Source organism: Pecten maximus, chromosome 13 (genome assembly GCF_902652985.1).
Source record: "Pecten maximus chromosome 13, xPecMax1.1, whole genome shotgun sequence".
Classification (NCBI taxonomy): Eukaryota; Metazoa; Mollusca; class Bivalvia; order Pectinida; family Pectinidae; genus Pecten; species Pecten maximus.
The window spans coordinates 2590057-2606612 of record NC_047027.1 but is presented as its reverse complement, the minus strand read 5'-3'; the positions used below and the strand labels follow the sequence as shown (position 1 = coordinate 2606612).

At 38.6% G+C, this 16556-nt stretch overlaps 1 protein-coding gene across 1 annotated transcript; it reads right to left on the bottom strand.

Moving 5' to 3' along the window:
• Positions 1-3617: 3617 nt before the first annotated feature.
• On the bottom strand, positions 3618-5613 carry LOC117341401. The gene is made up of 5 exons (XM_033903251.1): positions 5359-5613; positions 4990-5154; positions 4610-4729; positions 4201-4494; positions 3618-3929 (listed from the first exon to the last, which is right to left on the bottom strand). The coding sequence occupies exons 1-5, from the start codon at positions 5611-5613 to the stop codon at positions 3633-3635; spliced, it is 1131 nt and encodes a 376-aa protein (XP_033759142.1). The 3' UTR covers positions 3618-3632.
• Positions 5614-16556: the final 10943 nt, after the last annotated feature.

Sequence of the window (16556 nt, the reverse complement as noted above, 5' to 3'; positions counted from 1 at the left end):
ACAATCATTTACAACGTAAATGTATATCCTTTGCTTCTGACTGTCTTCACGAGGTACCTTATATAATTGGTTCCCCATGGAAGCAGAAACAACCAAAACATCTACATTAAAATACTCTTCAAATACTTGTATGTCGTTCAGAGTAAGTTGTCTTTTGTTCGCAGCAAGTCTTGTGTTTATCAAAAGCCAAAAGTTAAGTAAATCCAGTTTATTTTTGCATTGGTGTGGACTTCTCAGTTGCTTGAAATACCATAAAGGACAGGTTTTATATTTTAAAAGCAACTCCTCTAGAGATATTCTGGGATCATTATCATATTGGGTCAGTTTTTGCCATTCTTCAGTTTCAACTTTATTTGCGCTAAGGAATGCCATGGTGATCGCTCTTGACAAACAAGAATTGTCAGTATTTATAATTTCTATTACAGAACGTTTCCGTTTAATAGAACTGTTATCTCCCGAAAGAGATGCTATGGGTTGCCCCCTCCCTCCCTTGGGTAGTTCCATGGTACCTACATCTAACCAGAAACTATCATTTAACGAAAGTTCTTCATGACTATTGAGAACTTTTTCGACCTGTTCTATGACGTCACGACCATTGAGTCTGTCGAGAGGTCTAAGGGGCACCACAATGGGATTGACCAATCCATTGTGATGGATTAAAAGCCTTCCCAGGTCTGACCCTTGAAGACCTTCGGTAGCTCTAGCAATAACGTCATCAAACATACTCTCTAATTTTTCGTACATATCTGATAATTTTTCCCCATCTTTACTTTTCTTAAATCTTACTTCATAATGGACGTCTTTAACAGAATTGTTAAATGTTTTCTCTTTAATCTTAATCATATCATAACTTAATTTGTCATCTTCCCCTCCCCTCTGTAACACTTGACACGGGTGACTGAATGTGACTGGGTCCAGGCAATGGTGAATGAATGTGACTGGGTCCAGGCACTGGTGACTGAATGGGACTGGATCCAGGCACTGGTGACTGACAACTGTGGACTGCATGCTCTAGGAAAAATCTTTTCCGTTTAGGAGATGGCTGTTCTATACAGCTTAGGGCTCTCATATCTGTGTGCGATCTTTAATGGAGGCAGTATTCATCATAGTCCATGAAATTTCCCCATGGGCAAAAGGAACACACATATTTCCTTTGCACCCCATTCATAAAATCAATATTAAAATGAGTGTTCTCGTGCTCCCTGTAGTCTTCATAGTCAACAAAAGTATGACAGGCACACCAGGAGCAGATGAATGTGCTAGTCATCTGAAAATAAATAAATGTTTTCCTTCAAAATTCTACTCAAAGGGGCAAAACTCTTATGATCTCATTGAGGTCTTAGTACGCATACCTTACACATGTGTACGAGCGTGTGTGACGAGTGTTTACAAAATTGTTGTGAATAAAATGCCGTACACTCTCCAGACATTGATAATCGAGCGGTCAGAAGGACCTTTAAATTTCTGTACTTGATTCGTAAAGTCAGGTTAGCTTGATGGAATTCTCTGTACGTTTTCTTTTATACGACCTTTAATTAACTGAACTTGAATCATGAAGTCAAGTGAGCTTAACAGTCATTCTCTGTGCATTTTTTCTTAATAATGAATGTTGTTGACTGCACTAACTATTCCACTGAACATGTTGGACTGATTGAAAAACTTGCTCGTTAAAGTTTTCCGGTTGACACTATCCGTAATATTTATGTGCTCTTCTTTCAGTGATTGTCCTGTTTGATAAAGGTACGTCATGGACTGATAACATACGGGTCATTTTGGCCCCCTCTCCAAATTAGAGTGACATGATCCTTCCCTTTACATCATATTATCATGTATTTATTTAGTTGTGTGAATGTCCACACTAATTAACGGAAAAATTAAGCTGATGTCTCTGTTTATTGTTTCGTGTTGACCATAGGTTGTGTGCGTGATATAAGTGACATTTTTTCTATTTACATCAGCGCTCGGTGGGAAGTGAGATACAATTGATACATCCTGCCTTCCCGTTGAAGCTGTCTTCTCTAATTAAAATCTTAATGAAAACCGATCTGTTTTCAGAGTTATACAACTCCATTTGTTTATAAGCCTTGAAGGGTTGAGGTGACCTTAGACCTTTGCTTATCTCATTGTGATGCTTTATTTGCTTGCTGTATTATAATTACGTACTGCCCAAGTCCAACTCTGGATAAAATACGAGGTCATTGTCGTTCTCTGTACACACAGTCTTAGTTTATAAATACATTGGTCCTGATAGTAGTATGAGTACCTCTGAAAAAACCTACCTTATTTAAATAATGTCTTGGACACCTATCAAAAAAAAAAAGCCTTTGACTTTACCTAAACGTTTCCCGATGAACGAATAATCTTGCTTCCCTCTAAAAACTGACAAAATTATTGGTTCAACATAATTATATCAACTAACTTGTGTGGTTAATAAAACTAGTAACCCCTCTTCCTGTTGCCCCAGTCTTTAAGAAAAAATGGCGTCTAACAGCCAAATAACGGACACACAATTAATCAATGCCATGAGGGACTTTGGGGACTTGGAGGAATCAAGAAACTTTAACAGAAGTACTGACCCATTCGGAAAGATTTTTAAGTAAGTATTTTTATTGTTTTTTCCATCATTTAAACATTTTTAGCAAACAGAAATGAAAAAGAAACAATATATGTTACACTATTTAACATTGATCTCATTTCAAAATTCAATACGTTATGTCTTGATTTCATTTTCATTTTTAGTGATTATATTACGTAGGATGACAGCATTGTCCAAATAGAAATAGTAGCGTCTACACCTAAAGATGGTGATATCATAGTGATCTCGAATGACGATGAATCATCACAGACATACCATAAGTAAGTAAAACGTTTGATGACTATTAATCTCAATGAGATATGATACATATGATGCGCAATGAACAAGTGTTTTAGATCACCACATTGACGCAGTCTAAAAAACAGCACTTTTAAAAGACCTCATATATATATATGTGTATTCGATGCTTCAATATATATTACATGTATGCTCGCACTCATGTCAGGTATACGTTAGTCAACACACGTGTAATATTTATTTCTGAATCACAATGACTTGAATATTACATGAGAACAAATTACAAAAAGTATAAATTACTATAGCAGACATGAAAGCCGCACATAACAAATATGTATATTCATCGTGTATTCAGCGTATAACCAATATGTTTCCAAGTTACTTAAAAGTTCATTTTTTTTTGTATGAAGATTCTACTTAACAGGAAAGAAGACCTGTTGAGTAAAAAGGAGTCCTCGATGAAGGAAGAAGCATAATGTGAAAAGAAAGTTCTGTGAAGTTGAAAAGGAACTGAAACAACTCATGTATTTGCTGTAAAAAAAAAACTATTAACTCTAGGGGTTACACGCTAAATTCAGCCCAGATACATGGTCTATTTTGTAACGCTAGGTTTTTCCCTACTGACCGCATTTGTTTTCTCGGTCAATGACCTCGAACACTTGTGCGTCCCCCCTAACAAAAATTCCATACCCCTATTCAAATCGATAACAATAGACATTTAAATCAATAACAATAGATTCCCTTTGATGTATTGTCTATAACAATAGCCTATAGAAATCGAACAATAGGTCTATTGAATTTAAACAATATATTCTTTTGTTTTCTTTTGTGTTACATCGTTACAGACATACCTGCTGCTATTATTAAAACCGGAAGCAGTTGAGTACATAACCAATATAGGTTCAATTTCAGTGTATTGATATTGAACTTGAACCTTCCTGAACAGCGCCTGGGACCAATGGAAGGCACATCCCTGGATGGAGTACTGGTCCCCAAACCGCTCACGGATGGCCTGCCAAACAGCAGCCTGAAAGTCGACAACGAAGCCCTCCAGGCTAATGTGTTCCGGCAGCAGTCGATCTATCACCCTGAGGACCTGAAAATATATTGGAATATTTACATCTTGAACAAAGAATTGCTATTAATTAATTATGTCTGCCATACATGGTACATTTATTGTGTACCGATTTTAATTTGTAAGTGGGTTATTTTGAAAGTTTAAATATTGATCACGGTTTGGTTTGATTTTCTTTTGCTGTCACCCACCATACCTGCGGTATGTACCGCATTAAAGACATGTTCTTTTTAACATGCTGACTATTGTTTTCATTAAATTCGAATTAACATCATTCTTTATCAAAACTTACCGCATAATAATCTAATTGACGCTTCCCGGACATGACACAGAAAACCAGGGGAACCTGCTTCATGCTATCACCGCTCCGGAGAAAGGCGTGTATACTAAAGAGCTGGCTGAAGGGTTTGTTGATTGCACGGAATGTTGCATCGAGAAACCAGGTCTTGGCCTTGGAGAGAAGTAGAAGCTGTCGCTCTGTCGCAAATATCAGATGCCTGTTTCCCTCGACGGTGATATCTTTCACGAAGAAGTTGGGGCAGTGCTGGTCGATAAAGTTGTCGTCAAGCTGAAATGGAGGAGGAAAACAAATATATTTAAAAGATAAGAATTATAACTTTTTATACTGAGAGTTCATGAGATGTGCAATTTGCTCTTATAATTCCGATATAAATTATTGCCATTATCGTTATGGCCCTGACGAGGTTGTTCAACTTCGGTCTGGAGTGTTGAGTTGCTTGCAATGGCGCCTCCTTCATGATATCTTCCACCATCCGATTTGCTGATCTAGTAAAGACATCGTCAGATGCTTGGGACTTCGCCTACAAAGCAAAAACAGAATTAATCCTAAATATTGAAATTGTATGAAATTAAGTTTGTATTAAAATTTGTATTTGAATCCATCTGTTGCTCTAGGTAGCTCTAGGTAGTTACTATTTTAATTCGATTAAATTAAGTTTAAAGATTGATTATGTTTTGGTTTGAATTTCAATTTGCTGTTACCATAGCTGTTTTTACTCATTTTAATCATAATTATACACTTAGTCAAACTTTATTTAAACATTTCATTTAGTATGTATACCTTGGCCGTTATCTGGATTGCATGGTGAATCCCTGGCTGTGGTCGATGGACGTGTGCCTTCTTCCCTTCACGATAGTCCTCTCCATTCTGTAGAACAGTCGCAGGACAGCTGGTAGTCTTGTTCCTGATGCTGCAGCGCCAGGTTGCACGGTCACCGGTCTGGTTCTAAAAAAGGATATTAAAAGGATTTAGTTAATGGTGTGATATGCGAAAGTTAAATATTAGGATAAACCTTCACGTAATATCTGTCAATAACAATCAATTTCAATACCGTGAATATCAAACTAAACTCAAATTATATTCTGTTTTCAAATATCGTATATACTGTTAACCTGTCCATTTCAAATCGTTTTCAGTTTAATTATTTACCTTCAGAGTGCACGAAAATCCATGATTGTCCACGAGCTTCCGTCTTCCTCTGGAAGTTCTACTGTCAACCTCGTGGTAGGTGGTGATGCCATCATCTGCCGTGATGTTGAGCGAGGTCTCCTCCTCCACTACCGAATCCTCTAGAGTTGGCACGGGTTCCTGAAACGTCTCCTCAACAGTGAAAGACGTTTCCGGCTCAGCTGGAGTGTCACAGGCGCAGCATGTCCAGTCCAGTTCTAGCTCACCCCTCACCATCGCCCTATAATCATCTCGAGAAACACCTGACAAACAAATGAAATATAACGGGACATATCAATATAACGGGACATATAGGTTTTACATATAAAATGAAATAGAACGGGACATATAGGTTTTACATATAAATGAAATATAACGGGACATATAGGTTTTACATATAAAATGAAATATAACGGGACATATAGGTTTTACATATAAAATGAAATATAACGGGACATATAGGTTTTACATATTAATGAAATATAACGTAACATATTAAGTGTAGTTTTACATTTCTGTCCCCTGGCCGAGACATACCAGAGTCTTTAAAAATGGTAGTTGCTGCTCCTGCTTAGCGCTCGCTCGGTATACACGGAGTGGGACGACTGGTTCGCTCGTTGTCAGTATAATGTGACCGGGTGGGGTGTGGTGCTGGGTGTCTTCGGCAGTATGCTTCAGTAAGGTAGCACTTTAGATCGGCAAAAGTTCCGGCCTATCACAAGGAGACTTAACACGAACATACCGCAGCCTCCCAAAACACACATACGCACTCACCCCACGCATGCATGTCGCACGCACGGGAGGCCGTCCTTAAATGACCTTAGATGTTAATAGGACGTTAAACAAAATAAACCAAGCCTCCCAAAACACACATACGCACTGAACACACGCATACATGTCGCACGCACGGCAGGCCGTCCTTAAATGACCTTAGCTGTTAATAGGACGTTAAACAAAATAAACCAAACCAAACCTACATATAAATGAAATATAACGGGACATATAGGTTTTTCATATAAATGAAATATAAAAGCAGCGTATATGTACGTACTTCGCGATTTTTATTGATTTTTAATCTTTTGTTTGAAGGACAATAGCTTTTGTTTGAGTGACAATAGCTTTTGTTTGAGGGACACCTGTGAGACAATCAATAATTAGGTCAATAGGAAGGGACACCTGGTCTTTCACTTTAATCAATATACCGTATATCGGGTTTTTTTGGCGTATGCCAAATTTCGCGTTTTCTGTACAAAATGGCACGTTTTAATTTTAGCGTATTTCATTTTTAGCGTTTTCACAACGTATAATTCAAATTTTAGCGTACATATGAAACATATTTTCATATACAACAAAAACGAAGAAGTACAGTAATAATAATTTATTTACACGTTTGTTTGCTTCAGCAAACTCGGGTCTGTCCCTGACCGGATTTTCTTTGTTCTTCCGTGTAACGGTTACAAATCGTAGCATGGCCATGTTTCACTTGGCAATGCCACTCTCGTTATGATTTCAAAACGATCTACATCGTATACAAAGGACAAAACATAAGATCAACTGTGAGTACATTTTTATTGAATTTATTTAATTAATAATTAGGTTAGTAGTGAGGGAGACCTGTGAAACAATGGTCTTTCACTTTAATCAATATGGGAGAGCGTGTTAGGAAAGGCGTACAGACCCCTATGCATTGATCATTATGTGATAATTCAAAATAAAACCGTTGATCAATCGGCTTGCGTTGCTATATGTGTCCTTTGAAAGGCCAAACGGTTTTACAATGACCACCAATGAAAGGAACAGAATCATTAAAAAAGATATCCAAGCAGCAGTGACCTGTTCTGACAGTGTAAGACACCCTACAAAAAAACCGCTCCAAGTCACAGCTGAAGATACAACAGACATTATTTTGTTACTTGAAGATTTGAAGGAAATAAAACAAGATATGAGGTAAGTTTTTCATTTGTATTTCTTTAAAATATTTAGAATGTAGTTTTCCAACTTACAGTCCAGTGATATCCATTATTTTGAAAACACACCACAGCTCATAGAAATATGTAGTGAGCATTGGAAGGAGAACATAGTTTTTCATTTCAATATTTCGCCTTCACTTCGTTCATCACCCGCTTCAGTGTCTGTAACTCGATCTTGATTCTTTCAAGATTCTTTTGACTGTTAGCAGTCTCACGCTCACATTGACCTTTTCTATATAATAGATCCTCCTTTCTGTTTTCCAGAAGGTGCCTAAAAAAACCCAAAAAACTTAAGTATCTGTGTATCCTATACAATACATCACTCTTAACAGACGCTATCTCTGCCACAATATCTGCCAGTTCATATAGCTGTTTGACGTCCTTATTACTTATCTTCGGAAACATAGCAAGTTTCTGTTTTAAAGCAGCTTCAACAACTTCCGGCATACCGTACCTATCCATCAGTCTTTCCCATAATCGATTACATGCTATTTCAGGATCAGAGTGTGAAGCTCTTATACTCCGAGCATAGGAAGATGATTCCGGACCCAACCAAATATGTAACAACTCAAGCTCTTCCAAGGGAGACAACTGCAGGCCGGTCACAACACCCTTAACGGTTCTTCTCCATGATTCAAAATAGTCAGGCTTGTCTTCAAACTTTGTGAGACGAGACTTAAGGTCTTTCTTTATAAGAAATGTTGGCATGACATGACAAATCTGAACTCCCGGCATTTTCTCATTGGTAGCCTTCTTAGATGCTTCCACGTTGGTCTCCTCCTGGCATGTATGCACACTGGTTACTTCCGGAGACACTTCCACATTAGTAGCCTCCTCAGACACTTCCACGTTAGTAGCCTCCTCAGACACTCTTGAGGGGATGGTGACACCAGTGGAATGATGTGTATTTCCTGAGGTTAAAGGTCTAGAAATGACACGTGGGGATACTGCTGGTGGCATCCCTGGCAGGTAAGTATCAGGTGTCTTACATAAAGTTTATTATAATTGACTTCCCTCCCTTGATTAAGGTGAATTTACTCGAATCATTGAGTGTGGCTAATGCAGCATCCCCGCTGTCTGCCACGCTGAAGTTTAGGATCTTGGCTGGCTATCCTCCAGATCCTGTAAAGGAGGCCGTATGGCCTACCTTTATGATTTTCACCTTAGTTAGTCCTTTTGGATAAGGTTTTGCCTTCACTTCATCCACCCCTTTCATCTCAGCTAGTTTCTTGGCCATTCTGAATAATACAAATTTGAAAATGCTTGTAGAAAATATTGGTAATTACTTTTCCGATTCCTGTGGCAATTCAGTATATTTTGAATAAATTAACCAGTACTTCTGTAAATTGTCAAGAGATAGAATTGTGTACCATAGCATGATCAATTACTGTATCATAATCGAAAGGATACATTGGTTTCGTTTGGTTTATTTTGTTTAACGTCCTATTAACAGCTAAGGTCATATTCAGTACTGTACAGTATTTAAACTACATATCATTTGCCTTTACTAGTATTATTATTTGCAATTTTACGTCATCACTTACACTCGTTGTTTCATTCAACCGTTATATCCTTGATACAATAAAAAGATCATGATCAATTAGAAAGTTATTGACATTTTATAAAACCTTTTGTAAAACTAAACTATGGCCAGTAGCTTGTTTTTTTTGTTTTTTTTCCATCATCAAATTGTTGTTTTTTTTGCAAATAATTTAAGGCGAGTAAGGCAAGTGAGCTATTATTTGCTTGTGATCACTATGATTCTAATGATGCAGTTGATATCTCTTGATCAGAAAGACCTCTAATATAGATGTGGTCAAGACATGGATCATAATCAGTTGTGACACTGTATATTCCCTGCCGAAAACAATGCGCTTCAGCAACAGCCAATCTGTACTTTGTGTTGTGTATAGTCAATGTTGACATCCCCCATTATAATAGCAGGGTTTTTCAAATCTACATGTCTCGGCAGATTGGTTATAATCATCCAAAGCTTTGATATCGAAGACTTTCGGAGCTGAATCGCTGGCTGAGCGGGTTTGCTACCTTGTCAGAGCGGAAATGCTGCGTGAGCGGGATCGCAGCGACATCGCTTGCGCGGGATTGCAGCGGGGTTTTAATCCCCAACGCTCGCGCGGCGCAATTGCTCTGTGAGCGTTTGAGTACCAAATCATCCTCCTTGTACTGTATCTGCATACAAATGCACATGTGGGCCATGTCTGCATATTCTTTGCGCTGAAACCATGCATCAAAAAAATAAAATTGTGTTTCAAATACCTTTTGGATCAGTTAATTTTCTGGCATATCCACAGTGTTTCATTGGCTGGATGACTAGTCGACTGTGAACAGTTTATCTGAATGAAAAAATGGAATATGTCATTTTTATCAGTAAATACTTCCTTTTCAAAGCACACATATTTGTCTACGTGTTCAATTCATGCGTTCTCTCTATATAAATATGCTACTTACGTTGTGCCTCCGCGGTAGATTCTGTACACCATAGTCATAGCGGATTTGCTCCCCCGTAAAAATATCTCCTGAAGCATAGAGACAGAGATATGGGCGATCATTAAACGTTTCCGAAACTATGACACTGTTCCGCTGCCTACCAACCCCGTCATTGACGTATCTGCAAATTCCATCAGTAAATGTGGGCAATACAATTCGGTTATCTTATGACCATATATGAGTGTCGCCTTGAGCCTTCGGCCTAGTGACCGAATATAGGACAGGCTTAAATAACTCATTGCATCATTTCGTAAAACAAGATAGTGTCTTTGCTAGTTATCACATATGAGCCCTGATGTGATAATTATATCGACGTCTTCTCGCGAAAACTACAGTGTATTGCTCAGGCCATCATATAAACAAATTATTACTAAGGTCATCTGCCGTGCATCATCTATGATGATGCATTTTACAAAATGAAAGAGCCATCTTAAACCACTCCTTTCACAGCTGTTACTTGTATTCAATCTATTGTTAATATGACATTCATTATTGTTTTGAGATTTGTAACACCGAAAAGTGTTAAGTCATATGTTTATCAAAACAAATGCTAGTGGAGTTAATTGCAATCAGTGATTGTGAGATTATATTGCATCATCTATAAGGCATCACACTTTATGATCTACTCTTCTTTGACATCGTGGCCGACTAAATTGCACCAACATGGAAATAGATAGTAAGATTCAAATGTGTTTTCAAAGTTGCGTTGTGGTAGTGATTTTCATCAGAACCGCCTCAGGATCTTTTCATGTAAGTTTGATCTGAAACCCACCAGTTACACTGGTGGATCATATTTAATAATCAGGTTTTAGATATGAAAAAAATATGGAGTGAGCATGGCGGATGAAAAAGGAGGAATAGCTATAAGTCATCCTGGTGACCCTGATCGATTACTACATTATTTACCTTTGTCACCATGGAAACACTACAATTCCGGAGTACAGATAAGATCAGAACTAGAAATAATATAATATTGTGTAAAAAGTGAATATTGGATCACACATATTTTTTTGCCTTTCCATGTTATGAAATAGAGGAAGCTTCCAAGTTTAAAGGAGAACATCTTTCCATCCGCATTATTTCGTCATAGCTGACTAGCTCACCAATATGACATCAGAAAGTCTCCTTTCCTAAATTGCCTAGTTGAAAATATTCCTTCATCTGTGAATACAAGGAAATGTAACTTAAACAATGGATTATTATCTCGTTATCACGAGATAAGTTCTCTCGTTCAAATGAGATAATTTTGTTCATAATAGCAAGATAAATCATCTCGTTATGACAAGGTAAAAGTCATAATGACACGTACAGGCTTCCGTACTATCATAACCTTGTTATAATTAGGTAAGCCATCTTGTGAGAACGAGATGAGTAAATCTTTTTATAACGAGATAAAAAGATGGTTTCTTCCTTTGGATAGACTAACATTTACATAAAGGTTGCATTGCCAAGTTGACACCATATATAAACACTTGTTGATATCATACACTACCATCATGTGGCCATGGAAGTATATAATTTTGATAGATCAGAGTAAAATAACAGATTATGTTACTTAGCTATATACTTGTTGATAATATTGACTTCAAATCCGTCTTTGTCTTTTCCCAACTCGATGTTTTTTTGGCCTCTCATTACGGACAGTCATTACTTTCTCCAGTATCAGACAAGACGGATTTCTTTCGCTTTCTTCGGATTCCGACCCGCTTCATTTTCCAAGGTTAATTGGGTGTTGCTATTAACCTGATTGCCAATGTTGCAATACGCGAAGCATGCGACTTGATATATTTACATTCTGTGTGACAGTCTCCCATTACTCCTATGTTAAACCAGATGATATTGATTACCATATAAATGCAGCCCAGATCACATGACGTCACTTCCGTCATCGTCAAAAAAATGTTTGGCAATGCGTTGCGGGTGAATCAAACCTAGCAAAGATTTCGACTTCGAACAATCGCGTAATTATGACGTCATTTTGGTGCTTTGTTGATCATAGTCACGCCCAGGCTTTGTATTACACATCAATTTGAATGCAAACCAAGCATTACAATGAAATCGATTTCACATGTGCCGTTCTTTCAATTGGACAAACGGGAATAGCTTAACTTAAACCCAAGATTTAGCAAAGAGAAAGTGAAGTTTAACGTATCTTAATATAAATATAACAATTAATAACGGGCGTCATTCTATTTTTCTGTCAACCAGATTGCATTGATATTGCCAATAAATACAATCTACCAAGCATTTAATTGTAAAGTAAACAAAACTACGATCATTGATGATATTCTTCAATTACCTCAGCAAACCTTAATTGTATGATCCCAATCAAGATTAAGTAGCATACTATAATGGATCATTTTAAATTATGATTGCGCAATATTTTAAGACGCAAAAGTTTCAATTAACGACGACCGCTTTGCAAGAAATTAAGTAGTATTATGTAGTATCACATTTACGGAATCACATTTGTGTCACTGAGTCAGACAAATCAGGGAACATGCTCTTTTGTTTTCAAATATCACTACTCCGAAAAACATCTATAATTAGAAACCATCATGAGTTTCCATGCCTTTGCAGGACCACGTACATCTCGCTTAGGTCGCCGTTCCTACATGATTCGCAAAACATTTCCTGAGGTGACATGAATAGTCCACTTCCTTCACCAGCTTTGTTCCTAATCGTATGAACTAATAATGACACAAAGTTTAAATTCTAATACAAAGCTCATCTTCAATATGCGGGTTGAAATAGAGTGCAGGCATGTTTGGTATTAGACGATAGAAATAGTCTTTAAAAGCAGGAAACAACTCTCTGAGGGTACCGAGTACTCTCACACATTTGTATATGCTTTGCATAATAAGACTATCCATTAGCGGCGTTTTCCGATGTAGCTCCATTTCTTTAAGTCTTTTTAAGATCCGTCCATTATGATCAATCCAACATTGATGTATTCCATGCCATTTTTACTTGTGTTCATATTGTTCCAGGCGTTTCTGAAAAGTTGAAAATGACGAATGTAACTTTATATACGACGTTACATTCGTCATTTTCAACTTAAATTATACTTTTTAAGCAGTCTATTTTAAGGCGCTGGGTACTCACCTTTCGCCATTGTCACTCAGCTGCAGTAGAAAATGCATCACAAGGGCTACTAAACAGGGACGTGAAGCGGTGTATCGTCTAGAGTTTGCTGCTGCTGCTGGGAATACGTCTGCTCGGTTGGAGTGTCAGCCTGAAAATGAGCCTTAGTTTGATATCTTTGTCCTTTTATAGACTGCTCAGAAAATATGTTATTGCGCATGCGTAATGTCTCTGATGTTGATTTAAAGTGCTATCTCACTGAAGCATACTGCCGAAGACATCCAGCAGCACACCCCACCCGGTCACATTATACTGACAACGGGCCAACCAGTCGTCCCACTCCGTGTATACCGAGCGAGCGCTAAGCAGGAGTAGCAACTACCATTTTTAAAGACTCTGTTATGTCTCGGCTAGGGGACAGAACCCAAAACCTTCCTCACAGCGGCGAACGCTCAACTAAAGGCCAAAAGTGAGGCATTGTCAAGGCAGACATTAGGAAGAAGAAAGTTGTTAAGAAAGAAGAGAAAAGATAAGATCCCAAATTCAGTCGCCTCTTACGATCATGCAATGGGGGCAGCAGGTACAATTCTTACGCCCTACCTGCAGGGCAGTGCTGCTGAGGTAATACATCATCTACAGACTGCTCCATAACGTCTATATAAGATGGCTTCCGCTGCTGCTGCTGCTGCTGGGCTAATACCACATGTCTGACTGCTTCATTACGTCTTTGTAGGAAGGCTGCTGCTTGGTGACTTCACCGTCATGATATAATAATTGTCCTTCCATATGTTTTTGTCTTACCTGGCGTTTTAAATCATGTGGCCAAATGTATGCTCTGAAGCAAATATGACACTGGTGCTTCCTGTTGATGTGTTCTCTTCGGTTTCCAGGTATGAAATGACAAGTTTTCAGGCTTTAGGTCTATTTATACTCAATCTGGCAATGCATCATGGGAAAAAAGAACTCGACACTTCGTTACAATAAATATTTATAGTCCCTGTCGATAAGACAGTACACAAGTCAGGGACCCATCTTATGTCTGTCTGTACATAGAGCCTACTCTAAAATGGACAACGTGATTTATTTACACTACTGAGAGTCATCTACCACCCACATAATGGTACTCAGGTGATCTGTGTCGATTGTACACCTTTTCCCACTTGGCAGGATCCTGAAATGAGACCTTTCTAGGATAGTTCACTCTCCTAACTTTGTATCCTCCAATGACCGTACGCATATCGTTCATACTATTGTATGTATATGCGTACATCTTTGATTTGAGTCTAACAAAGGCATGGACCGCATCGCCATGAGTTTCATCTTTCATTTTGCCTAGTACTTTCTTATTTTTTGTACTGTAGAGGGGATTGTCTTTCCTGAACTCCGATGTATCGAATAAATCACTGTCCTCTAACATATGTTGGTAGAAATCATCTGTCTGCATAGTATATGCTAGACTGTCGGTATCGGTAAAGAGAAGGCGGGCATTAGATCCAAATTTCCGTTTGATGTAATTGTAATGAAAATCATACATCAATGTTTTTGAGATGTCCAGGATGCTGAATCCGACGTAGATTGGTCGATTCAGATACAATGTCTGTTTCAACATGTGAACACCGACTAAATCTTCAGAGAAAATTCCGAACTCGTGGAATGTGGGTTTGCAGGTTAGTTTCATTGCCTTCTTCTCACTGTTTACAAGTTTGACGTCCATTCTCTTTCTTAAGTTCTCCATGGTCTTGCCAAACACGCTGTTGTTCATTAACTTATAGAAATCTTTCTCGAAATTGTTTGGAGATTGTTTCCTTTTCTCCGTGTTGTAATCTATATAAGTCTTCAACCATGGCGCCTGCTCGAAGGTTAACACTCTGTGGACTTTTGTGAGTTTCATTCCAAGTGAAAGGTATTGTTTTACGTTTCTATAGTGTACTACATATTTTACCTTGTTTCTAAAGTTTAGGACGAGTTTTTGTGCCGAGTTGTAATGGTCCAAGCAATCAGGTGGATTTCCACATTGTGCCAGTTCCCTAAACAATGTCTTACTATAGTCAGACAATTCATCTTTCTCAACGGTTACTCGTTCGGGGGCTAGTGGATATTCGTTGTGTAGGTCGTGGAGTTCTGTAGGATACTCTAGGTCTACTTCCAGTATATATCCACGATTCGCGTCATCGATAACTATCGCGATATCAAGCATGTCCTTTTCACTATCGGTGAGCCAGACGAAATCATGAGTCGGCAGGTATTGAGACATGGCCCAGCCATACAAATTGTTTGCATCCAAGTAGGTGATGTATTCTGTTGGTTTCATTGGGTTATATCCTGGGACGTAGGGATTGTTGGCCTCAGCAAATCGGTGACTTATCATGGATATGCCTCCTCTCAAGCCTTCCTCAATGAGCAAGTGCTGGTCGATGTCGGTAAGCAGTTCGCGTCTGACATTTGTCATTTTTAGAGCTGCTTGCCATGCCAGACCGGGAGCAGTGTAAAAATGAGCTGCATCGAGGCCATAGGATTCCAGACATAAATTTCGAAAGTTTTAAAATACATCGGCGAGACCTAGAACATCTGTCAACACGTATATGTCTGAATATTCACCAAGATTGTGTATACCTAATTCTTTCCAGACTTTGTATGCGTGGTGGAACTTTTCTTCTGATACATCCTCTCCCGTCAGACTGCTACGAAACGCTTCCTTTGGAGGGAGACTGGTCTCTCGAAACTGGTGGGGGCCATCGAAATAGTCGTAGGGGTATACTTGCTTTTGAAGGAGGAGTTCGATTTTCTCGTCACCAAAATGTTGCGTCATGTGTGAGAACTTGTCCTTACCCTCTGCAGATAGATTTCCGATTAGTTTCTCCAGTGATGTTCCCATAAACTGGAAACTGTCGATAAAGTCCATACATCCCATGGAGAAAGATATGTACTTCTCCATGTTATTTGGAATACATTTGATTTCTTTATCAGACACCTTTCCTATTGCTTGCATGATGAGATGGGAACCGTAACCCCTCAGATTGTGGAAGACGACCGTAATCCGTCCTGTATACTTATAGTTTGTTACATTCGTTGTGAGCTGCTCCCCTGAATGCTCCCGTCACGTGGCAATGATCCCGCACTGTATCATCGCCCATCCCTTCTCCACAAATGTGACATATAGTTGCACTTTTGAATGATTGCCAATCACAACCTGTCATGATCATCGGCTCGACATGCTTGAAGCGCTGTTCGATTTCTTCCTGCTCTCTCAGCAAACATTCTATAACGTTCTCCGCCACATCTGGTCCTCTATAAATCACTGGATTGTTGGAAGTCTCTTTTGTAAGACCTACAACTTTGTAAGCGAAACTAGAAGGAATATGTTGGGTGGTCTTCTCAGTATGTGATTTTTGCGGGTCAACCTCACATCCATGTATAGGCACTTGAAATGACTCGAAGTCTGCATATATGATGTATGGCACCTTTAATTGTTTTCTGACATCCTTGTAGAACAACCATTTATCCTCTTCTGAAGGTAGCTTCACTTTCTGTGTCCCGTGCTCACGACAGTATGAGATATGGTCATTTAGAATTCGTTCCTTGGTAAACCCTTGCAGGCAATACATGCAGTGGTAATAT